The sequence below is a fragment of the Diaporthe citri genome (assembly GCF_014595645.1).
Source record: "Diaporthe citri strain NFHF-8-4 chromosome Unknown scaffold_6, whole genome shotgun sequence".
Classification (NCBI taxonomy): domain Eukaryota; kingdom Fungi; phylum Ascomycota; class Sordariomycetes; order Diaporthales; family Diaporthaceae; genus Diaporthe; species Diaporthe citri.
Genome location: NW_025064851.1, coordinates 2,729,162 through 2,754,324, shown reverse-complemented (window position 1 = coordinate 2,754,324; position 25,163 = coordinate 2,729,162). Strand labels below are relative to the sequence as shown.

At 56.7% G+C, this 25,163-nt stretch overlaps 3 protein-coding genes across 3 annotated transcripts; all 3 read left to right on the top strand.

The window, feature by feature from the left end:
- Positions 1-2,550: 2,550 nt before the first annotated feature.
- On the top strand, positions 2,551-6,163 carry INS49_012761 (uncharacterized protein; the record flags this gene model as incomplete). The annotated part of the gene is made up of 2 exons (XM_043173463.1): positions 2,551-5,313; positions 5,372-6,163. 2 exons carry the CDS (start codon positions 2,551-2,553, stop codon positions 6,161-6,163), a joined length of 3,555 nt encoding a protein of 1,184 aa, XP_043022760.1.
- A 7,658-nt stretch (positions 6,164-13,821) lies between these two features.
- On the top strand, positions 13,822-18,230 carry INS49_012760 (uncharacterized protein; the record flags this gene model as incomplete). The annotated part of the gene is made up of 2 exons (XM_043173462.1): positions 13,822-16,656; positions 16,713-18,230. 2 exons carry the CDS (start codon positions 13,822-13,824, stop codon positions 18,228-18,230), a joined length of 4,353 nt encoding a protein of 1,450 aa, XP_043022759.1.
- A 1,191-nt stretch (positions 18,231-19,421) lies between these two features.
- Positions 19,422-21,023, top strand: INS49_012759 (uncharacterized protein; the record flags this gene model as incomplete). Its single annotated transcript, XM_043173461.1, has 6 exons — positions 19,422-19,424; positions 19,486-19,590; positions 19,915-19,994; positions 20,181-20,482; positions 20,836-20,929; positions 20,975-21,023. The coding sequence occupies 6 exons, from the start codon at positions 19,422-19,424 to the stop codon at positions 21,021-21,023; spliced, it is 633 nt and encodes a 210-aa protein (XP_043022758.1).
- Positions 21,024-25,163: the final 4,140 nt, after the last annotated feature.

Below are 25,163 nucleotides of genomic sequence, written 5' to 3'. Positions count from 1 at the left end.
AGATAGCGAAGGTGAGGAAGGGGGGAGGGCGATGATGTATTGTTTGTTTTGATCAGCGTCGTGTAGAATCCATATTTGTCCAGCTGACAACAAGCGACAAAAGGGGGCCAGATACGGAGTACTGTACTCCGCAGACTTGGTTTCCGAGAAGCCATCCGGGCTAGCTGGGCTGACAATGTATTGAACCTAAATTTGGGCTCGAGTAAGTGTTCTCGTCACCTTCCTGTAGCCATTTCCGGCCGTTGTTGTCATGCGTGCGCGCGAGATGCTGCGTGGCCGCGTCTGGCAGTCAGGGACAGCCAGGGCAGCCGGTCAGCAACGTGGCCTCGTGTCGTTCATTTTAGCACAGAGTTTCACGAAATCCTGAGAGCAAGCCAGAAATGGATATCGGCCGATGCTCCGGTCCCCCTCGATGACCGAGGGCCACGATGATGTCGCATTGTAAATAAAGGGTCCTCAGGGTACACGTCACAAGGCAGAAGACCCTGAGGTCCCCTACTCGGTTAGGTCAAGAGCGTGTCTGCGTCTCGTCTCCTGAGGAACCAGAGCAGAGTCAACACACCTAAGTAGCCTTTCAGGCACACATTGGGAATTTTGTTAAGCTTCACGGCACTGCGTCATTGCTTACGGGATGCCGCGGCGAGGAGGACGAGTGAACAGCATCTTTTTGGCGGCTTCTGGCGCGTCTTGTGCTTCCGAATCGAAACCTGACCAGGGTTGCGCAGACGGGCGGATGGTGGGCTGCAGAGAGTGCCGTCGTGCCGCCCCTTCTCATCCACACAATCCCACCTTGCCACTTCCAGGGCGTGTGATTGATTGGGCAGTGAGCAAAAGCGTGCCTGATGGCTCCACAGGCGGCTTCGACCCAGGCCCATGGGCCCAGTCATCCAAGTCCGGCCTGGACGGAGTAGACCCTCAGACCCTGAGATGACCCCGAAAGGAGGGACCCAGGGGTCTCGGGAGTGCTGGAGAGGCCAGAGAGGGTCTTGAGGATGCGGAAATTCCGCCACCCCAGAAAAGGAGGGGGTTGGTGTTGTTATTGTTTATTGTTGTTGTTGGATGGTCTCACTCTCTTACACCAGGCCAAGACCCCCAGTTGTTCGAAACAATAGGGAGACCTGGTTGTTTTTAGAAACTGCTTGGCTGAGGACTGACTGTGTTTGTCCACCTGCAAAAGAAGAAGACAGAATGGGAAAAAGGGACAGGGGAAAAGGGATCGTTTGTTTGTTGGGGCTGCTCTGATGGCGACAAGGGCCATTCGAATTTGAAGGGATTGAATAGTGCCCGGGGCTACCTACCTAGGTAGGTACCTTAGGTAGTACTAGAGATGCATGATGCCGGACTGCTAAAGATTTTCATCTAGTAGAAGCACGTTACTAGTCACCCGGTGATGAAAGGCTCCTCTGATAACACTGCAGTAAACAAGCTGTCAGCCTGGCAAGGGTTGATGGGGAAATCGAATCTTGGGAGGGATATGCCATCTCATGCATGCCAAGACCACATGCCAAAGGGGAAAGTGACAGGGGTTGTGTCCACCGCCTTGCAACTGCCCCCACAAAAACGCGTCTTGCAACCGCGAATGCGGTGTCCCAATAAGGAAAGGGGTAAACAAGAGCGCGACTTCCACTGCTGCACGCCGCATGAAAGAGCATGAGCGTGAGGCAGAGCCACATACACACACATACACACGAGCAGAGACCAGGCACTCTAACAAGGAAGCTGCCACTTTTTTAGCCTGCTCTGCCACCACTCCCACCTGTTCCTGCACCTCCTGCGCCCGCACCACACTTGGATCTGTCCATCCATCCGCCCATCCATACACCCATCATCCTGTCACTCCCCTACCAGCACACCACACCTCCCAACCCATCTCATCTCGATCGAGATCACGGACGCTCCTCCTGTGGCACAGACACCTGTGACGTGCTCTGTCCATCTCTTACCGCCAAGGCCTTGCCTACACTCACGCGAAGAGGGAACAAGATACACCTCTTGTCGCGAGTCGCCACTGCTTCAACAGACATCAGCAGTCAGCCATCCTTACAACCAACCCAAATATCCTGTGCTGTCGCATCTGGGCGCTTCCACCGCCACGCCCATTTGGACCCTGAGCCAGGCTGTGGTCCTGATCGCAAGCAGCAAGGCTAGAACGGAATCTCATTATCTCCTGCCTTGACTGTCGCCTCCACTATCTGCATCGAATCGCGTCAACCCCTCCTCGTCACCTGTTTACGGCGCCCAAAAGTGCTTTACTTTGTCAGCAGTCATCGAAACATCGCCACCCTGGGTCAGAAGTCGTCGAACACCTTCGAAATGGTCCGAGGCGAACCGGACCTTTCGTCTTGACCCTCCCTTTTCCACATTGGCCGACTTACTATCTCCCTGTCCTATTCATTCTGTTGCCTGAGCTTTTGGTTTCTGCCTGTCCCATCATTGCCGCCTGAACATCAACCACCACGAGCCGAAAGCGTGTGCTATTTACTGCGCATCACTAATACTCCCTACTGCGACGAAGCCTAGAATTCATCTTTGACATTGACATCCAAAGTCATGTCGTATTCCAACGGCAGCGGCGGCACTCTTACCCTCCCTTCACCAAACAGTGTCCATCACGTTGATGTCACTGCTGCGGTGCGCTCGTTGAGACGCTCCATCTCCCGTTCACCTTCAAAATTCAATCTCGTGAGGGCAGCATCTCAGAGCTCCGACGGCTCCCTCTCATCTCCAAATTCACCGTCGCCTTGTCGCGTCATTCAACGACCCATGCCACCAGCGTCTGCTCCTCATCTGTCGCATCAATACTCGCAGTCTAACCTCGCAACACCTTTTCGAGCCGGTGTAAAACTCTCCCTGCGATCCGGCAAACCGAAGGCCGCATCTGCCAAACCGATTTCTCGAGCTCATCGCGTTTCCCCCAAGAGCCCGATCAAGCGCGCCTTGAGCAACACGACGGATTCTGGAAACTCTACCCTCTCGTCTTCACCGCCCGCCGCGGACACGTTGACGGGCCAGGAAAACGACCTCTTTGGCAACGTCCCGATGACATTAAGCCCCACGTCACGCAAGAGCTCTGAGAAGCACCACTCGCGCCACTCCATGCATCTGGACGTGTCTGGTGCTTCCAAGAACACCTTCCCGCGCCTGTTCGACTTCAAGACGGACTCGATCCCCTCGAATTCGATCAGTCCATTGAAGCGCAGCGATGCGGTCATGAATCCCGACCAGGCCCATGTTGACAATCCGGTTGCGAAGCGGCGTAGTCTGCACGGAATTTCGAACTTCCCTACGGAGGGCTCTGACATATTCGACGTTTCCTCGCCTGCGCCTCAGTGCTTCGAGATCCACGAAGACCCAAACAAGGAATACGAGCTGGACAACCAGTCCTTGATCTTCCGCGACAATTTGGCCTCGCCGACGCCAGCCGCAATGCCTCGCCGTTCTGACTCGTTGCGCAAGTCAACTCTCCAGCAACGGCAAGACGACAGATCGTCTTGGGGACGACGACAGGGCGAAAAGCACCTGGCGCAACTCGGCGCCGAAGCGTCTACTCCAAATGCCCGGAACAGACCGCGCGTGTCCCTGGACCAATTCGTACAACCAGCTCTGTCCCGCGACAGCCCATTTTCTACGCAGCCACCCTTGCCGAACCCGTCACTACACATGCTAGACCGACAAAATGCTCCGCCGCAGCCGCATCCCTTGTCGCGATCGCTCACAACCTCTTCCTCCAACTCAAGTATTGCAGACGAGTCTCCTACCCATATTCCTGTTCAATTCGAAAAGCCGAGAGCCCATGCGTTCGCGAAGTCCCTGCCCCTCGGGGCGCGGCCTGCACACGATGGCGGCAACAGGAACACAGCGACGCCAGCCTACAAGTCAGCCAGGCCGCTTCAGGATGCCTTTAAGTCGACGGGGTTGATTTCGAAGGTGAACCGCAATCCAGAAAAGGAGCCTTCATTTGGTGGATCGAAAGCAGTCATGCCTGACACCCCATGCAAGAAGCCGATCTACCCTTCCAATACATACCCGCCCTCATCCGGCGGCGGCAAGGGGCGCCACCGTCATTCTTTCGGGTCGCCCTCCAGTCCATTTGCCCCGGGCCGCAAAGACAACAACTTCGTCCTCGGAGAACCTGAGAAGGTAGCCAGCTTGTTCAGGCCTCTCCAGACAGGCCACACTCGCAAGGGCAGCATATTCAACTTCGACTCGGATATCGACCCTCAGAGCTTTGCTGATATTGAGTTCCCACCCACGCCAACCAAGTCAGTCTTGTTCAGGAGCCTGGGAAATTCCAGATCGGTCGGTGCAGTAGGCGAGACCCCTTTTGCGAGGGCCATGCCAGCTCCAGCCTCTGCTGTTGGCTTCCGTGATCGTCGCCCAACGCCCGATCCAATGTGTAAGTCGGCACCTTTCAACAGAAGCGCAACAGCCACGGGCAATGCGGATCAGACGTCCTCCGGGGCAGCCAATACCAATGCTGCGCCTGAAGGCGGTCTATCTTCGCCATTCTCAGAATCGTTCCTCTCTTTCGGAGATTCTCGAGCCCGGCGAGGGTCCCATCTGACCCCGAAGCCGCTCAAGCTTCGTTCTACCACCCCGACTCTATCTAGTCAAAAGAAAGTTGAGTTTGCTGAAACAACCTACGTGATTACAGCAAGCCCATTGGGCCCTCTGGACAGCCTCAGAGCGAGCTCTCCGAAGACTCCGTGCAGCAACAGCAACCTCATCCCTCCCGATCCTAGTTCTCTCTCCATATCTAACCATGAAGCACCGGGTAATACGACATTTGGATCATTCCCACCGGCAACACCGACCTCGAGACAGGCTGACCACTTTGGCTTTGCTGACCGTCGCATGAGCATCACACCTATCAATGGCCAAGGCCCAGCCGATGTTGACATGGTTCTCAACTCTGTTTTCGACCACGTCGAACTTATCGGAAAGGGAGAATTTTCTCAGGTCTTCAAGGCCACAGAGACCAGTGAGCAAAAGACCGCGGCTTCCATTAGCGGCACTCCTGGCACACCCCCAACGCCGTCGCAAGCACGCGTGTTTGCTGTGAAGAAGACCCGCCTTCCTTTCTTCGGTGCCAAGGATCGCGAGGCTAAGCTTAGAGAGGTGAACATATTGAAGGCCCTTCGAGGATATCCCCATGTCCTACAGTACGTCGACAGCTGGGAGAAGCAATTCCATCTTTACATCCAAACCGAATATTGCGAGGAGGGTAGTCTCTCGGAGTTTCTGGGCAATGTCGGTTCTGCAGGTCGACTGGACGACTTCAGGATCTGGAAGATATTGGTCGAGGCCAGCATGGTATGTACTTTGAAGTCGTTCGAGTCCAGTTTGTACGATCCACTAACAAAATCTACAGGGCCTTCAGAGCATCCACGAGGCTGGTTTTATTCACCTCGATTTCAAGCCGGCAAATGTTCTTATCAACTATGAAGGTACCCTCAAGATCGGGGACTTTGGCTTGGCGACCACTTGGCCAGCAGCTCGTGGCATCGAAGGTGAAGGAGATCGACGCTACATCGCTCCGGAGATCCTCCAGGGCAAGTACGACAAGCCTGCCGATGTTTTCGCACTTGGCTTGATCATGTTTGAGATCGCCAGCAACGTCTGGCTTCCTGACAACGGACCTCACTGGCTAGCATTGCGAGAAGGCAACTTCTCTGCTGTCCCAACGGGTCCTCTGACTGGGAGTGAAGCCGATGCTCTGGTCCGAGATGCGACAGGAATGCCCATCGTTGGGGATCTTGACACCACGACTGGTGTCTCTCCGCTCTCTCAAGAGGAGCACACCGCCGGCGAGGCACGCTATTATGCAGATGACAGCCGGCAAAACTTCCCCTTCAACTTCACAACCTCGTCTACCCATGATGCCAGCAATCTGTTTGGCACTCCCAAGCGTGTCGAGCTTGAGCACCCTCCCGATTTCATGGTCGACGCGGGACACCTGAACTCGCTCGACAACATCGTCCAGTGGATGCTCGCCCCAGAGCCCTCAGATCGCCCTTCAATTCAACAGGTGCTCGACGTGGAGTCTGTCAGATGGGTCACTACTCACCGCCGCGCAGGTGCTACCGTCTTTGAGGGCAACTGGGGACCTCAAGAGGATTACCAGGACGACAACCTGAGCGATACGGTGATGACGGATGCCTAGATTACATCACCATTTGGGGAATACTCGCTTTCAAATGCCACATATCGTGGAAACATTTTGATCGACCTATCTGGATAGGGCCTCTCGGTGAGGCACAAACGATCTGGACATGGACGGTTGAGCCTTTGTCCCTTGAATTCTATAGGCGTTCTGGCTGGATATTCACCATGCTGGGGCTGGGAATCATTTTGCCATGGCGCAGCTCGAAGGAATACTAGGAACGCGGGAGTACAGCACGCATTCCCACATCTTCGGCATTATCGACCGATTTTTTACGACCCATGAGATGACGATATTATGTCACGACCTTCCTTTCAACCAACTCGATGACCGAAACGTGCTTTCCCTTTGTTCTAAGCATTTGTCAAGCTCGGTCGCTATTCGAATACAGTACTCGATATCCTCGTCATATTGCACAAATCGCACAGCTCGGTGTGTGTCGGCCTGTGTTGATCACGAGTGTTTGTGCCACAGCATTTCACGCGTCTCACATGCTTTCGAAAGGTTCTGGGGATTTGGAATGTTTACTGGTTCTGTGCGGCGCCCAGATCTCATCATTTGGCCAGATGAGACATTACGTACGGTCTGAGGGTAAAGGAGCATCATCATGGCATCGGGACCCACGGCAACACGGCTAAGCACTTGTATGGACTAGAAAACTTTCATGGGGCTTTCTTGCTATTAAAGGTCAACGGTGTCTGTAGGACATGACATGTACATAATTATTTGTCGGCTGGCTCGAGAAGAGAGCCGCTGTAGTCCATAATCAAGATCTAGACAGCTCCCTGAAGGAGTTGGCAGACACATGAACGCCTCCATGCCAGTGAAGACACATCTATTGGACCACCTACTGAGACCCATTTGATAGCACGTATATGCCATTCCTGTCGCCACTTTGCAAAAAGAGTTGTCCGCCGTGCCTCAAGAATTCCAGTAATGGTACATAGGTACTCTGACCGTTCCGGGTGTCTACCACCGTTGGCTATCGGAGGAGTACAGCCTACCAGTCGGGCAAACGCGCATAATTAGGCAGTGTCGGGAGAAGATATTATTATTTCGATCAAAGTCATGGCAAAGCACAGCACTCTCTGCCCTCTCCCACGTAGCATATGCGACCACCATCATCACGGCATCTCAGGCCGAGCGCCGGGTCTGCGTGAGTCGCAAGCCAGTTCACGGTCGCCGTTCCCGACTGATGCTGTCCTCTCTTTGAGGTTGTCCCAGGAGACGGCGAAACGCTAAAGGCTTGTCCTTGCCTGGTGAGCCTGTGACTAACAAGCTGCATGTTGTCCAGCCATGGCATTGCGGCCAATACCTACCTGTCCAGAGACGCGCCAACTTGGCCCAGGAGTTCTGGTCCGGCCACGAGCGGCATAGCAAGACGCCAGCGACTGAGCAAACATGTGAGCCAAGCTTATAGGGCCTGCCGGTTCTCAACAATATAGCTCAGCATGAACGGTCAGTCGGTGGGCCGATCATGGACTGAGAGGCGTGTTCACGCAGGACATGTAATACCATCGGTGTAGTTCCAGCCTCCTCTTCATCTGACTTTCAGCTGATGATGGGGTGACATCAGTAGGCTCGCCCTACTGATGAGAGAAGACATATAGCGGTGTTCTCAATCAAAGGAGGCTGCGCTTTGCACCAGGAGGTCGAAGTCATGTCAACAGGTTCGCGACCCGCCCTGGGCCTTGTCCAGCACCGGTGTCCTCTGAAAAGCACACAGACAGTATCGATGGCTGATGTTACGTGCCTGTGCCGCAGGCTTCCCTTTGTGCCCAGCTGGAACCGCAGGATCCCGCTGTCTTGGAGCCGTCACCCAGCACCACGTGAGCTGAGCCGCTCATCACATAGACTTTGTCTTCCGAAAGGCACCGATTCCCCGTCAAATCACACGGCTCGGCAACGTGAAGAAGCCGCGAGCTTTACCCACTCACACGCGCAGTCAACCCAAGCCACATGGAAGGAGGAAACCAGGCGCGGGAGGTACTGGCCAGCTTCCTCTACGCTGCGGGCGGACAGCTCATCACGGGGACACAAGGCAACCAGGCTGCCTGCGTCGCCAGACCGCAGCACCAATCGGCGGTAGAACGTGAGCAAGGGAAGAGGGCCGGAAGGGCTAATGCCCACTCGGACCCAGAGATCCTGTGGAATCCTTTTCCTTTTGGGGGCCTCTTGTGCAACAGACAGACCAGGATGCGGTGAGGCTTCCATAAGAAGTGGAAGGGCTTTGTGAACGAGATGCGCGAATGGATTCCTTGACCGAATGACGTAGAGCTCAGCCCTCAGTTCTGACGAGAGGTGAGATCTTCTGTGTGATGAACTACAACACCCGGATTGACCGATATTGGTGTATTGGGCTGCGCTTCGAAAGCGCTGTGTTACACTGTCAGAATTCTTCCGCGGGCATTTCGCAATTGCCACACAACGCCCAGCCGTTTTTCGCGCAGCGATGCCGGCACTTGTCGGCAACGGCGATGTCGGTCTCGCCTTGTTCAGAGATAGGCAGTAGGTAACGCAGCCACCAGGAGCGCAAAACAAGGGGCAGTCAAGGTGGCCGCTCCAAACACATCCAGGCCGAATGTCACCTTCAGATACCGGTTGAGTGGTGCTCCCCGCGACGTCTCCAATGGACGGATGCCGATGTCCCGTGCGGCTTACCCGGAAATCGCACCTGAGACAACAACAGTAGCGGCGTAGATGTTTTCGCATGCCCCAAGTTCCTCTGTTGCTGATGCTGAGGCTGATGCTGATTGCTATTTTCCGAGCAAAAGCGAGACTCAGACGACCAGAGATACGTCTCCCGTCTGGGTGGCAATTTCCCATTATGCGCGCCGGAAACCAGCTGCAGTAGCGCCAAGGTGCTAGTGACCGAAGCGGGTGTGGGTCCCGGGACTTAGAAGAGAGACTCAGTGACAAGGCTGACGATCCTGCCGTCAGCAGGCTAACGGAATTTCCCAGGTTGCGTTCGACGATCTGCAACAAGGGCCGGAAGCCCTCCTTGATTGCTGTGTGCGAGCTACGGTTTTATTTTGTATCGCAGATCGAGAGTGCATTCCATCGTAAGCCCGGCAAGCCATGAGATGGATTGATGGCAGCAAGCAGCCAATCGGTGACGAGGGGCGGCTTTCTGTACCGGTATAGTCGCTATATGCCGAAGGATTATAGGTTTTCCGCCTGCGATCCTGTGTCGTGAGCCTGTCGCGAATAAACTGGTTCCTCAGGTTGCATCTGGGACCAGAGTTTGTGAAGGTCAATCGACAGTACTTTTAAGGTTCGTTCGTGTCCAATGCTCATTTGCCAAACCTAGTGGCAAATAGCTCTCCAGCCTGTTGGGTTCTGTTTGCACACGGGCGCGAGCGCAGGGAAGCTGGTCAAAGTGGTAGATTTAGTCTTCACCCTCCCAAGGGAAGTTGCGACATTCGGAAGGAAGCCAAGCGGTTCTGATGTCTTGTCCCCAAGAACGACCGCACCCGTCCGTCTACTGTGTGTGTACCAAGGGCCGACTTGGTCCTTGCAATGAAATTCTCGAGACCGGTGTGCATCGCCCAAGTTCAGTGCGTCGATTCAAGCGAGGTTGTGCCTGTGGCCCCGTCATTTGGCGACCCGGCCTTGGTCATTGACTCGAGAGATGCTGCACTTTGAAATCCGACCACGACATTTGGCGAATGCAGATCGCCAAGGGTGCTGTTCGAAGGGACGTGCGACGTTGCGTTGACCTGCTCGAAGCAGCAAGCAAGTGCTTTGACCACTCGCAAGCCTCTGCGCCGGCCTATTCATCCCGTCATGAATGATGACTCGCAGCGACTATCGCCTACGAAGTCGTATTCACATGCCAAGCCTGTAAAAGCATTTCCCAGGTGCAGTGCAGCTCAACATTGGTGCCTGCGAGGTCACGGAGCCGCCGTGTGCCGTGGATTGCTGAAAAGTCAATCGCACGAGCCTTCGAGGGTGAGGTGCAGGCCCAATCAGGTGACGCGCAGCGTCTGTGCCAAAATGATCGGGACTGCACAGGTGATGGATCTCTTGGGAGGTCCTGCGGCAGAAGATCCGAAGATCCCCAACATCAGACTCGTCAATGCGTGCCGTCCTCGCCTTCCGGCAGGGTGTTTCCGTAGGGCAGGAAATTGCAATGAAACCTGGGCTCCAAATAGTATCGGCGCGATCAAGAGGTTGTTGCTGTTGATGTTGTTGATGTCTGCTGGGCGCAGTCAAAAGGCCCCACGCCACCGCCAGAAGCGAGCACGGTCGCGAGTAACACTATCGCTCGTGCTTTGGGATTATTGGGGAACTACCCGTTTTGCGCCGGTACCTTGCAGCAGACCCGTCGCTGGATCGCACACCGGAACGGTACCAATGGGGCCGCTGGCCGCTAAATGTGCAGGTTTTGGTACCGGACATGGCAATGGCGGCAGGACCCCCTATTCCAAATCCAGATTGCGCCCCGTTTGCGTTGTTGGTGGGAGCTGTGTCGTCCGTAGCAGATTTGAGTCGACATGCTTGGAAGTCTGCGCCCTGCTGTTGGATGACAGGCCGAGGAGATCAAGGTGTGCGCGTCGACGACTGCTCGACTCGCGTCGCCTGTCACCTTTGGGTCGCCTGGGACGGCTCGATCGATGTCGGGTAGGGCAGCAGTTCCGAAATTTGTGGTGGTCGACACACATCCACACATGTTACGAAGAGAGCTGGGGGACGGGGACCACGGGTCTGTCTGTCTGCGTGCGTATCTGCGCGTCTGCCCAGACCGAGAAGCCATTAGCCCCAGGTGGAGTGCATACACAGTAGTGGTGGTGCACGGGAGCTGTTTTGGGTCAAGCGGTCCACCACTGTAGCATGTCTCAGTTGGAGATGGGTCCGGCCCACAGCCGTCAACAGGGAGGCCCCCGGTCAGCCCGGGGCAATTCCCCTTTTCCTAGGTACAGAAACGAAGTCTGAAGTCTTGAAATCCACAATAGAGGCGTCTGCTAGTCGGGGTCGAAGGTGTGGTCGACGTTGACGGCGTGGTAGTCTGCTTGACTTTGGGTGAGGGAGGGATAGACCGGACGGAACGCGGTCCAGGTGCAGGTGCAGGTGCCGGTCTGGGGTGCTTGTCAGCTTCCTTTTTGCCTCTTGGCCCCGGCTGAAGATGTTGTTGAGGTTGCTGCTGTGCTGCTGTGCTGCTGTGCTGCTGTGCTGCCGTGCTGCAGTCGGGCAGTCGGGCTGGTGACGATGGGGTTCCAGGTGCAGGTGCAGGTGCAGCTGCAGCTACAATACAGGAGCATCTGCAGGTCAGGTGATTGGCAGCATGGGCGATGATGAGGACGGATGGATAAAATGGGGAGTCAAGTTGCAGGGTCGCATTGGGAGGGGAGAGGCAAGATTGAAAGGAGATGTGGAGGATTGGACAGGCCCACAGGCCCCACTTTCCCATCTGCCATGTTCATAGTAGATTGCTAGACGGTATCAGAGCGAGGAGGCACCTGCCCCAGCACCACGCGAGTCCAGTGGGTGTTGGGCCCCCTTTCAACCAATTGAGGTCGCTACCCTGCCCGGGTATGCCCAGTGCTATAATGATCTAGAGGTAGTTAGAACCAAGGTAATAAGGTAGGAGAACAGATGCCCAGGTGGGGTGGGAGGTGGTCTCCATCGTCTCTGATCCATACCCTTGGCTGCTCCACACGCATGCAAGTCGGTCGTCAGTCAGTCAGTCAGTTCCTCAGTCAGTCAATCAGTCTGGTTCTGTTCACAATCCTAACCACGACACGAACACGGTGCAACACCATATGTTTCTTCCTCGCCGTCTGTCGGGCTGTCATAACTTTCTTCCTGTCACGGGTTTGAGAGGGAAGACGCATACGTGACTGTCACATTTTTCTTTCTTTCTCGCGATAGCTCTACCTGTCCCCTTTAAGCTTCTCGAGGGCACGTCACACCTCCATCCAACCCTACCGGCCGCCCATCCTTCCCTCTACCGTACCTTTTTTTCTCCAGCATCCATCCAATATCTACAACGACTTTGGAGCCGCTTGGTCGCGCCTCCTTGAACTCTATATCTTACTGCAGAAGCCGAGCTGTTGCTAAGCTCAAGCTTTGTTCGGGTGCCGCACGACACGATCCTGGGCTCCCTCCTGAGCAGGTAAGCATCCAGTGCTTGGGTTCTGTGCCCCGTCCGATGTCATGTCGTGATGCCTCATCATCCACGCAAACATCCCTCCCCTCCCTGCGCGGAATGCCGCTGTTACACTTGAAGTCTCCCAAGGGCAGTCTCTTGGGACAGGGTCGCTCTCGGGGTCATGGTCGGGGGTTCCAGTTCGTTTTGGGCTCAGAGGCGAGACTCAAAGTGGCTTGCTCGCCTTGTACCTAGCCACGGTGTGTGCCGCCTCGATGGACATGGACAACGAGAGGAGACGGTACCTCGTCCTTGGCGCAGCTCCAAACCTCAGCAGTCAGCATCAAAGCAGGTCACGTCGCAGCAAGTGTCAATTCAAAGCCCGGGCCAGAGCCCAGAGTTCAGAATCGAGAGTCGAGGCTGATGGCGGAAACCACCCGACTCGACTCCTCTCGACCCGACCCGACTCAACTCAACTCGACTGGGCTGGGCTGGGCTGGGCTGAACCTTGCGCTGTGCAGGCTGGCAATAAGCCAGCAGTCGAGCCCCGACCATCTGTCCCCGGGGTGCCGAGCAGCCCATCCAACAAGAGACAGCAGTCCGACAGTGTGCCGTTCCTGAACGGCATCCTGCTTGCGACGGAAGAAAACCACACTGCAACCGTCCTTGTGGCCCTGCTCTGTTCTCATTCGCCGCTGCCACATGCTGCCCTCTCTCCCTCGCCCTGAATCCTCGTCTCCTGCGCTCCTCCTGCACCTTGGCAGCACCTACCGCTCCTCTGCGCCTCTTGTCAGCGTCCAATCCTCCCATCCTCCGCCACCACCCACCCTGCCACCCCGCCCCACCCTCCCTCTATCAGTACAGTACACACATAGGCACCTGCCACACATAGCACCTCTGCATACACACGCACATCCATACACACACAAATCCACGCTCACTTAGAGCGATCCCGCCCCCATCTGTTCCTAATTATGGAAAGGCAAAGTCCGCCTCTTCCGTCATACCAACTCTCCAACACTCTCGCATCGGGCGCAGCACACAGCCGGTCCAACTCTACAAGACGCGAGAACAACCAGGCAGAGGCGTCTGCAGTGCAACCCTTCTCTGCATGAAGACCAGGACAACCAGGACGACCCCAAATCCCAGTCTCGCTGCTGATCACACACAAGCCCCGATTCTCGCTGTCCAGCCATTCCCTGCTCCTATTTGTTTCAGTACGCCGGCTCACCTCGCACAGCACTAATATTCCAAAGCAGCTTGCCGTGAGCCCGTCGCATTTCTTTTACACCCACATTGCGCCGACCACCTTAGCCGGTCACCCTCCACCTACAAACGCCCTTCAATCGCCCCAGACGCCAGACGCCTGACCCGACCGCTTCATCCACCCATTGGCCACCAGTCACCTCTGTTTGCATTGTTCGCCATCCTTGGCGGCCCCGCGACTACGGTGCGCTGCCGAGCCGTCAAATACAGCCTTGTGGGACGTTAGACCCGAGTGTTAATGGTCAGCCCCATAACTTCGCCCGAGCATGCCCTCCGCGCTCTCGCTTGAGCAATAAGATCCAATATGGCGTCCCCATTCGAGACTGGCATGTCTCGATCCTCGCCTGAGATGACCACCGCCTTCCAGAGACCTGGCTCCTCCAGGTCAAGAACACACAGCATCTCTAGCGACAGGCCCTCGACCGCCGCCCTGAGCGTCATGTCACCCCCCTTATCCGCGTCACCAGAGGCTGCCTTCATCGCTGCCTCCGCTGCCTCCCAGATTGTCACCAACGACCACGACAGCCACGCCGATACCTGGTACGACCAGCACGGCTTCCAGCCGTCTGGGGAAACCGTCTTGGTCTCCCTCGCCGCCCTGCGTCTGGTCAATGGCTTCCTTGACCACCTCCTTTTCAACTTCCTCTCCAGGTCTGGCTCCACCACCCTGGCTGCCCTCCGGCCCGCCGTCACCGAGGTCCTTAAGCCGAAGCTGGCCAAGGATGCCATCAACAACGCTGATGAGGAGCTTCGCGAGTACTTGGGTGGTGGTGACGACGACGAGTTCTTGCAGTCCCAACCCTCGCCCTCGCCCAGAGACTGGGACCTGGAGCTCGTCTGGAAACGAACCAGGTTGAGGTGCATGGTGTATTCGTCCTTGGGCGACATGGAAGAGGAGGACGAGGATCATCACATGGAAGAAGGCTTACTCAGTGATGATGATGAGAACCTTAGCGGGGTTGTGTCTCCGGCGGTCGCCATCTTCCTCACCTCGATTCTCGAATTCTTGGGCGAGCAAGCCCTGATTTCGGCCGGGCAGGCAGCCTGGCATCGGATGCGCGTCAAGTACGAGAAGGATCAGAATGATGGCCTCAAGGGTCGTTCGGACGTTGTTGACAGGATTGTTGTTGAGGAGGTCGATATGGAGAGGGTGGCCTTGGACCGAACGTTGGGCAGATTGTGGAGAGCCTGGAAGAAACGGATACGATACCCGGTATACAGTTCCGCCGAGATGTCGCCGCAGTCTTTGTCACGAGAGAGGCTTCTCCATTTCCGACAGAGTAGTGTGTCTGCCGAGAGCGCCGTGCCCCCTGCGGTTCAAGAGTCCGCTCCCGAGTCCCCCACCGGAGAGGACCCAGAGTCATTGGTAGGCAAGGCTGCCGCAGGGGAGGATGACATGCAGGCCGCAGCAGTTCCACTCCCGATGAGTGAGAGAGACATCGACGAAATCGAGGTGCCTGGCCTCGTCCATTACAGCGATGACGAACCAGAGGAAGATGAGCCGGAGGAGCTGGATACCGTCACACGACCAAAGAGCATGATGATCTTCCCGGTTACAACCAAGGCTGAGCCTCCGACACCCACGTCCGAACCACACACTCCAACAAGAGCGACGAGAAAGCGCGCAAACTCACTCCCAACCCCGGCTGCCTCGCCTCAGCAGCACAGGAAGGCCGCAGCCCAGGCAAATGATAACGCTGAGGAGCCGGAAACAGCAGATCAGGTTGATATGAACGGCTCCCGAACCGAGCCAGTCGACGGCAGCATCGAGGACAGCATCTCCAGCCCAGAAGAGACGGAAGTCCACAACACGGAAACAGTCCACGGCGACAACAGCAATTCCACTGAAAAGGCCCTTGTCGATGGATCAGAGCCTCAATCCACAGGTCTCATCCCCAAAATTGTTGGTGTTGCTGCGGCTGCTGTTGGGGCTGTCACAGGTGCTGCGGTTGCGGATCGGAATGAGCATGCCGGGACCAAAGACGATGCGGATGAGTTGGACTTCGAGGTTGAGGAGGCCCAAATACTGACCTCCTCAAGGATTTCGATCGGGACCAACATCTCGAACAGGAGCAATTCTCCTGCGAATTCTGACAGAAGCTCTCGACCACCTTTGTCCGTCCAAACTCTCCCGGTCAGGTCGGGATCTCTCAGGCTGGTAAACGTTACGAGTCCACGGACGCCCTCAGTCAGGTCCCAGATGAGCTCGGCCCAGGAGCAGAGCAACAGCTCCTCCTCGCGCTCCGGGGATGTGTCGAGGGCTAGCAGCATCCGGACCCAACCCAACTTGGAGGAGCCACGCGTCGCCGAAGACAGCCGTGGCGTCCAAATCCCTGTTACGGGCTCATCAGGCATGTCACGCGCAAAGGTTGGACAGCCAATATCTGAGGCCGAGGAGAGCACGGAGCCTGCTGTGCGGAAACTCCCGGCGACCTCTGGCCCCGCCGCTGCCGTAGCTTCTCGTAAGGAGACAGCAACTGGCCCCAAGGCATCAGAAGCACAGTCTACTGTCAGGGAAGAGCACCTGGGACAGCAAAAGCAGGCTCAATCTCATGGAACGCAGCCTCTCTTTGGTTCAGTTAGGCGTCAGACGCCGCACTCACCCCCGCCCGCTAGCCCTGACCAGCCGCAGCAGCAGCAGCAGCAGCAATCTGTAGATCAGCAGAAGTCAACTGCTCTGAGCACACCTCCCGATTCTGGGACATTTTTCGAGAATGACGTTGCGCCTCCACCACCGAGGCACCCGAGACGGTCTCCAAGGTCATTTGGCAACCAAACCAACAGCCCCGCGAGCACCCCAATTCCGGAGGAGAGCATTAGCACTAACCAGCATCGACACGGGCATTCGCTGGGTGGTGCATCTCAGCATGGTACCATCGGTGTCGTCTCCGTGGACCGCCCTGATTTGCATCGTGAATATGGAGATGCATCCCGCCCTTCACAAGACCAGAGCACAATCCGCCAGCTACACACCTCCGGGTCATCGTCTGCGTCCTCTCACAAGGTACGGGCCGCGCGAGGTTCTCAGGACAGCACAGCCACTCGACCAGAGGACGTTGCGCGAAACTTTGAGGAGCTCATTCATAGCAACGAGACCATCCAGTACACGTTGACGCCAGAGAACATGCGTGAAATAGAGGTAATGTGCCGAACTTTGGACTGAGCCTCGTGGAATACGTGCTAATGGTTGCGCAGGGCTCGCCGAGGACTATGCAATCCGGCGTATCTGGCAAGGGAAGAAAGAGCGAGGATGTTCGTCAGTCAAACAGGGACCGAGCTGCTTCTGCTGCTACGAGCAAGTCAGGTGACGTGAAGAGGTCGGGGTCCGTGACGCGCCTATCGCCATTGAGTTCGCATCCCGTCGACATGCCCGAGGCCGATTCAACAGCCGGGCCTTCACCGAGAGCTCCACCTGTCTCAATGGCAAACAGGGCCCGTGGGGCTGCGCCTCAAGCTAGAGACGCCAGGGTCCCTCGAGAATCACTGGTCGAGTTCGCCGAGTTCATACGTGCAACTGGTCCTTCTGGTGCTGATCCTGGTCCGGCACCGCTCAAGCGGAACCAAAGTCTCATGAACAACAGGACAGCTCCACGTCAGAAGCCGAGCGCCAACATGAGTCTCGACTACGGACGTCCTTCAATGAGCGGCAGTGTCAGCAGGGCTCGTCTGCAGGCTAGGGGCGCTACAGTCGACAACGACAGCGACAACTCCGACCTTATTGATTTCATCCGCCGTGGCCCACCCAGCGCTGGTGGCAACCCTCGAATTCCTCGGACTGTGGCGCCTTTCCGAACGACCATGGACTCAGACTTGTTGAAGTCAGCCGTTGGCGGCAAGGCCATGGATGCCACGCTGCCCGACATCCACGACACGCGCTATAGCCAGGCCTCCACAAATGTGACGGAAATGTCTGCGCCGTCTGTCCAGTCATCTATCAACTCCCAGAGCGCTCTTCTTGGAAGAAAACAGCCGTCAGGACAGACCGGTAACCCATTCGACGAACCAGATATGATGCCGCAGCGCAAGCAACACCGGGTGCGGGATCCTTATGCCATTGATATCAGTGACGAGGAGGAAGAGGACGACGAATTTGACCCCCAACCGAGGAGAAAGGTACAGCAGCCGAAGGAGGAAAGCTTGATAGACTTCCTGAACAGTGCGCCGCCGCCGCCCGAGTCGGCGCCAGTTCCTTTCAATCTTCCGCGGACACAAACCATGCCTGCACAGCCTACGCAGGCACCCAAGAAAAAGGCGAGTGCGCCTAGTTTAATGTCACGATTCCGACAGAACAACAGCAGCAGTGGTGCAGCTGCTGGAAACTCGAACGGGGTGAAGAGCCCCACGAAGTCGCAGAAAAACCAGAAGAGCAGCGCGCCAGCAGCGAGCAAGGGGTACATCCCTATCCAGGTCAATATCCCCACCGGTGGTGACCTGTTCCCGAGCTACGGTTCAAGCAGCGCGGCCCCGGCTGTCCCCAGCGTGCCGTCCAGCACGTCCTCGTCCCGACCCAGCGGCCGTGTGCCGATGAAGAGATTCGAGCCTCGCGATGCCGTCTCCGTGCCATCGCGTGGCACATCCGACCTGGCCGATTTCCTCCGGAGCTCTGGGCCTCCACCTTCAATGAACACGGCTCCTTACGCTGCCGAGCAACCCGAGACCAACGGTGGGTCTAGGTTGTTTGGCCGCAGGAAGAAGTCGATGGGTTTCGCATAAGACGTCACATCACCTGTCCTCTAGACCAAAGCGGCAACAGGACACTGGACGTTGAAGCCCATCACGACACAAATTTTGGCATCCACTACAACGGTGCATGCCATGCCCCCAAAGCTGAACGGGGCTTCAGAGACCTGTACATACGCCGATGATCGGCGCAAGATATACCTTCCCTCCTCTCCCACGCATTTACTTTTCGCCTCACTCCTTGAGCGGTTCGGCCTCTTTGAGCATTTTACCCTTGATACCACTTTGTTGGACAGGTCATTTTTCTTTCCCTGTTGACATTTTCTCACAAAAAGACATGGTTGTGTGGCCTTGCAATTTGAAAGGAAACAAACGGTGGTGTTTTCTGGTTTGGTGTCATTTGATTTATGAGAGGGAGCCGACGGCTTGTGAGGGTTGAGAGAGCTCAACTTGCTATACACTGAACAAAGGGTTCCTGCGGGAGCATTAACTTGCTGCCTACGGCTCTCGAACTTGTTTGGATCGTGTGTCGTACATGCTGTTTTGTATATGTATCTGGACTCGGCAGTATGAAGTGTTGCAGATAGTGCAGATCTGGTATCGGATCATTCTCTGAGTATTGTGCATGACCGTGATCAAAAGCCCCGCGAACCTCTCTTGCCATTATAAGCATACCAATTGGACTCGCCAACCCAAAGTAGCAAGACCCTGAGTGTGTTGTGGTGTGTTTACAAAATGTGTTTACAACATGTACGCGAACACAGGCATTTTCGAACGGTTGGAGTCACTAGACAGACATGTAAACCTTCGCATATCGAAACCTGTTGTGATACTAAACTGGCTCCTTGGCTGACATGCTGTAGACAGAATTGCCCTGTATTTCGTGGCAGTGACATTCGCCAGCGCTGTCGTGATGAGCTTTCTCCGCTCATGTTGGCGGTGAGCCGTTTTCCGCCCCGCAATTCCCGCCGTTGCTCCCTAGCACCCTGCAACGGCGGGAGGTTCTTCGCGACCACAGCCCACGCAGCCTCTGACACATCGAGCCGCAATAGATATTGAGATCCCTCTTTACGCCCCCCCCCCCCCCCCCCCCCCGAAACCTCAACCCGTCTCACTCCGCGCTCTCCTTCGGTAACTGCCTACTTAATCTCTCACTTGGACGCAGAGTCTCCCCAATTGGCCCGACCTGCCCACCAGGAGAGAGACAGGAGCGTGAGCGAAAAGATGGTACGTCCTGTCACTGCCCCGAGTGAACGAGCAACTCTGCTGACCCCGGCTGTCACCCCAGGTCCACGCCGACGCTTCGACATTCGCCAAGGGCGTCTCCAAAGAGGAGGCCCTCCAGCAGGTGCTTGACCAGGCCGCGGCGCTGTTCGAAGGCCAGAGAAACTGGGTATGTCCAACTCCCCAGGCCACGCACACTTGTGGATATCCGGCACAGGCTGCTTTGCTCCTGCTGCCGCCGCCGCTGCTATCCGGGACATCCGGATTTTAAAGAAGACGAGGTTCTGATGGGGTTTCCCTTCATTGCAAAACAGGTTGCGTAAGTTTTGGATGAGCCACAGTGAGCATTGCGACTCACCCACCCCCTTTTCATCTGTTGTGAGGGCTGTCTCGGCCGTCACAGAAAAAGAGAGAGAAGGAGAGAGAGGGGATGTGTGTGTGAAAGACGGAGGAGAGTCATTGACATGGATTCTCTTTTCTTCCATTCTCGCAGGAACCTGGCAAACACCGCATCGTTACTGTGGCACGCTTACAAGAGCCTCCCTTCCCCGAGCAAGGACGTGAACTGGGCGGGTACGTTCAACGCCCATCTCCCTGCTCCTCTTCCCACCACACCCGGGGTTTGGCTTCGACATGCCCGACGCAGACCTCTACGTTCCAGATAGATCAGTGGTCGGGCACACCTACCACGGCACACTTGTGACCCAAAGGCGCGCACAAACACACACGCGCCTGCCCCCCCCCCACCTCATCCAACAGCTCACTCACCATTTCCTCCACTCCCATAGGGTTCTACGTCCTCGACCCGACCTCGCACGGCAAGAGCCTCATCTTGGGGCCCTTCATGGGCCAGGTGGCGTGCCAGACGATCGACTTTGGCCGCGGCGTGTGCGGCACGGCGGCGGCGGCGAAGCAGACGCAGCTCGTCCCGGACGTCGACGCGTTCCCGGGCCACATCGCGTGCGACGGCGCCTCGAGGAGCGAGATCGTCGTCCCCGTCACCGTGGAGGTGGTCAGCCCCGAGGAGGGCGGGCATGTGGAGAAGAAGGTGGTTGGGATCAGTGAGTTGCCTCTTCTCCTCGACCTCTTGTTCCTATTCTTCTTGCTCCTACTTTGGGCCGTCGGGGATATGCTCCCCTGTTGGTCGGTTTTGAGCTATTCTGGGTGTGGGCTGCTGTCACTGTGCAATGAGGAAGAGCCTTGAGGCTCTGGTGATGATCAAATCACAATGCCGCAGGCCGCCTCCAGGAGCGCCTGAGGCGTGGGGAGTGACTGCTCTCAGCCCCAGGACTACCTCGGACCACGCATGGAGGGAGCGACATTCAGGAACAGCCGGGTCTCTGCAGCGCTTGCCCTGCCGCTGCCGGGTGGGCATACGAGAACGGAGCAGAGGCGCTAACTTATACCTCCCAAGTCGACATCGATTGTGCCGAGAAGAATGGGTTCGATGAGACGGACAAGAAGTATCTGGAGGAGCTGGCTGCTCTCTTGGGCAGGGCGTGCGACTGGTGAGTGCTCGGCGGGAGCATCGTGCGCCAACGATCCTCGCCCAGGCTGGACTCGAGGCTCTCCACGAACGGACTCCTGCGAGGTGCTCAATGAGACCATGGACAGCTAGTAGCCAGAGACGAGGCCGCAAAGCCTTCACTGCGTCACGAGCTTGGAATATGGGCCGGGCACGTGGGTTGGCAGACCGGCTACGACAGCATGTTGTCCGTCTAGACTCTCGAGCTGCCGGCACTGGCAATTGAATGACATTGTCACCTTTTCCCGATTCTCGACTCTGCCTTCGACCCGCCGCGAGCTCACAATGGCTCTCGCAACGGCTCTCGCTATGAATTATGCAGGTCTGTCGCATTCATTATCAACTTGAATATTGCTACTAGGTGGCTTCACGGGATACGTCGTCGATAGCATCTTGCCTCACCGCCTGTCTGTCCCTATAATGGTCCCAATATCTGTTTCCTCGAGGCTACCATTGACTCTGCACAACATCATGGCGAAGCACGGTTTGGAGACCGCAATGCCGAAAGGCTTCTGACCTAGCAGTGAAGATCGCAATCACAGCAGGCACTATTAAACATGTTACGCAACTTTCCGGCCACGGCAATATCAAATCACAACAGACTCGGACCGGCTCCTACACTGCCCGTTGAACAACCCCGTCAGACAAGCCCTATATGAGCTGTCATAAGGCGGTCCCCCCATGGCCCCCCCTCCCCTTTATCCGTCGCTTCTGTCTTTCCCGCAAACGCCATGGCCACCCCCACCCGCCCAATGCCCCTGCGCTTTGGTCCAGGCCCCCAAAAAGGTGTGATCGGCCCGGAGACGACGACCGCTTCCGGGGGGTGCGGAGCGTGCCCATCACGAACCCTAACGAACCCGCTTGGGCCTCCCTATTTTGGGAGGGCGCACTCAGCTCAACGGTTGAATTCTGTCACGCCTGTCATGGCGGCTGCCAGAGCCGTAATACGTGCGCCTATGCACACACACACACACGCACCGTTACAACGTCTCATCAGTCACGCGTGCCCCCATGACGTACTTCTCACGTCCGTCCGGCTCGGGTCCGAGAGCACGGGGCTGATGCGCGCATCGTCCTCCTGCTTCAGATGGGGTAGCCTGTGAATTGCAGGCCGTTCGACTGCCACCTTATTATGAATGAGGAAGTTAACTGCCGTTTCTGTTTCGTGGGGGGTTGCCTGCCCTTGGCCCGGACTGATGGGCAGACAGACGGCACAGTGCAATTGAAGGGAGCGGGCTGGCGGACCGGTACCCGCACGTTCGAGGCGGGATCGCGAGGTATCGTGAGATGCTGAGTACCTGGCAGGAACCTCGTGGGATACATGACCTTGTCTTGAGACAACGTCTGTTCTCGTCCCATCGCCGACATTGTGGCAGCACCCAGCACTCGGACTTATTCACGGTCATAATAATGGTGGCGGGGTGCGTCAGGGGCTTCCTCTGGTGGATGGGCTGGAAACAGCCACGTTTAACCGCCCCTCCTCGATCGTCTTCACACCCTCCCCAACCCCCACCCCAGGCAGAAACACACTTGTGTGTGTGTGTGTGTGTGTATTTGCCGTATCTGAAGCTTACATTGGCACTCCGCAGGACAATTGCAGGCTGTGAGGCCCTCCGATGACTGCGCGAATGCCCCATCAGCTTACGGCAGACACATGTGAATGGAGGGGGACACAAAGGGTAACAGAAGGCCACTGCGAGGGGGAGGAGGCGGCATGGCCGTCCAAAAGCAGAAGCAGGTCGCGGCGGTGACACAAACCACCCAGGCGCGGCCCCAAGAGAGCGTGCATGTACATCGCAGCACACCGTCCCATGTTTGGGTTCCCAATCATGTGGCCGCGATCGTCTTGCATGCAAGATGGGATCGAGGGAAAAAGGAAGGAGGGGGCGTGTGGGTGTGCGGGAGTTGCAGGCCCTGGGTGGGTTGGAAGGGAAAAAAGGAAAGAGGGTGGTGGTGGGCCCTCTGCCTGCCCTGCCTTCCTGCCCTGCCTGCCTGCCTGCCTGCCTGCCTGCCTTGCTTGGAAACTGACCACCACCTGCCTTCACACACATACATGGAACTACAACACACACACATACTTACATCCTGACATACATACGTGCATGCATCCATGCATACATGGACTGACTTACTTACATGCGTAAGCCGCATCCCGCACGGCCGAGAGAGAAAGAGAGAGAGACAGTCAGCAGGGCCAGGATTCCTCGATGCCGAGCAAACAAACCGGAAACATCGATCAACCGCCCGTGCTCGGGCGGCCTTTCCTTCAATGCCTATCTTGCATGTGGCCGTCCACACGATCCTGTCTCAGTCGTCCGGCCTCTGGGAGCGCCTCCCGCAGCTGATTGGGTTCGCAGGTAGATTGGGTTTTGGGGGGCCCCACGGGCGGGAAGGCCGCCCGAATGTGGTTGGAATGTGCAGTGTCGTACAGAGAGTCATTGTTGTTTCCCGCTTCTCTTGTGTGTGCCTTGCTGTGTTCTGTTCCTGGCGCTGCTTCGTCCACCACGCGAGACCCGAGTCTCTTCTCTCCCACCCTCCCGCAGTGCGTGGTGTCTCTGAACTGTCCGTCCGTCTGTCCGTCTTTGTCCAGCAAGACTTTTCTTCAGTGCCCAGCGGGTGTGTGTGTATGTGTCTTTGGCCCCGCTCTGCGGCCACTTCTCTTGTGTCTCCTGGCGGCAGACGCACCGAGAATGCAAGATGAAAGACGATCGGGTGCCACTACGAAGCCGAGGGATGATTGACTGACGGGAAGGCGAGGCCAACCCCTGATCCTCCTCCTCCTCCTCCCATCATAAGCCCTTCTGTGGCCCGCCAGTCTTCCCACCGCCACTGTCATGTCAGACCTTTGGTGAGATGGTGCGAGTCCCAGTCCCGTCCCGTTGGCCCAGCGGGTGGACTTGGATTGGGTGTCAAGACCCGTGGCACCTTTTGATGGGCTCAGGCATTTTCAGTACACAAGACACATATAGCAATAGAAACACACACGTACATACACTTGCACATGCACACACACATTCAATACACTCACGCACACACGCACACGCAGGTCCGTCCCCAGCCCCGTCGGTCCCGAGCTCCAAATCCTTCTAGAAAACCTGTCGAGCGGCAGAGAAGCGCGGAATGCGTCCCACCGTTGGCGTGGCACGAGAGAGATATACCTGTCTCACAGAGGGGTCGAAGGGGACTCTGCTGCTCACCTATTCGTCCCCAGCGTTAGCTGCTAGGAGCCCACCTGCGACCCTCGTGCCACCCACAGCCTTCCTGCCTGCTTTTTTTTTTTGTTTTCCCCTCTCTTCCTCCTTCGCCTTTTCGTCTAATAGCACCTCAAGTCCCCCTGAAACGAGGCCTGCCTCTCTTCGCCCGTTCGACTTACAACTACCGAAGCCCTTCTTTTCTCGGTGGGCAAAAGGAAGGATTGTCGTTTCAATGGTGTGGTCTCTCGTACTGTATAGCACGTGGTCGATAATGGGGCTGACGGCACCAAATACTACCGTAAACGGAAGTGAGGTCGACAGGGGATGGATGCCGAGCGACTGTCAATGTACAGTACATGGCAGGCTCTTGGTGCTTTCCCGTACCGTGCGAGAGAAACACAAAACATCCGACGACGTCTGTCAGGCGAGGCATGGCGGAGGGGTCTTCCCTGCTTGTCTCGCGGCTAGATCCTTCTCAGTGGCCCGTCGATCGTACCTCAGCGCCGGGCTTTACCTCCTTGTTCGGGTGTCGATCCCCGGTCCTGTGAGAGGAAGGGGGATGGGAGGGGGGGGGGGGGCTCCCTCTCGCGCGTGGCTCTTTCCGAGGGGGGCAGATCATTCGAGGCCCCCTTGTGTGGTACACTAGGCTGCGGCTGACATGATGCCTAAACTTTGTTTGTGGTGTCGCCTGTCTTGTCTGGTGGGAAGGGGCTCATCAGGTTCCAAGAGGCGGGCTGGCTTCCTCGTCACAGCGCGCCAATCCATAGTTTACCCGGGCACGCACGCAACGCTAGCTTTAGCCCCGAGCAACGGTCCTTCGTGGTGGGCAGAGACGGGTCGCTATATTAGACTGGCTGACAGGCCTTGGCGGGTCCCGGACACCAGAAAATCTTGGGAGGGCAACGCACACACCACACCCGTTCTGGACAGCTCACCACGCAGGAGACCGGTGTGAGATCTGGGTCAGAGATAGAGTTCCAATAGCTCCCGGAGACAGGACCATGGTTTGGGGCAGGAAGGGAC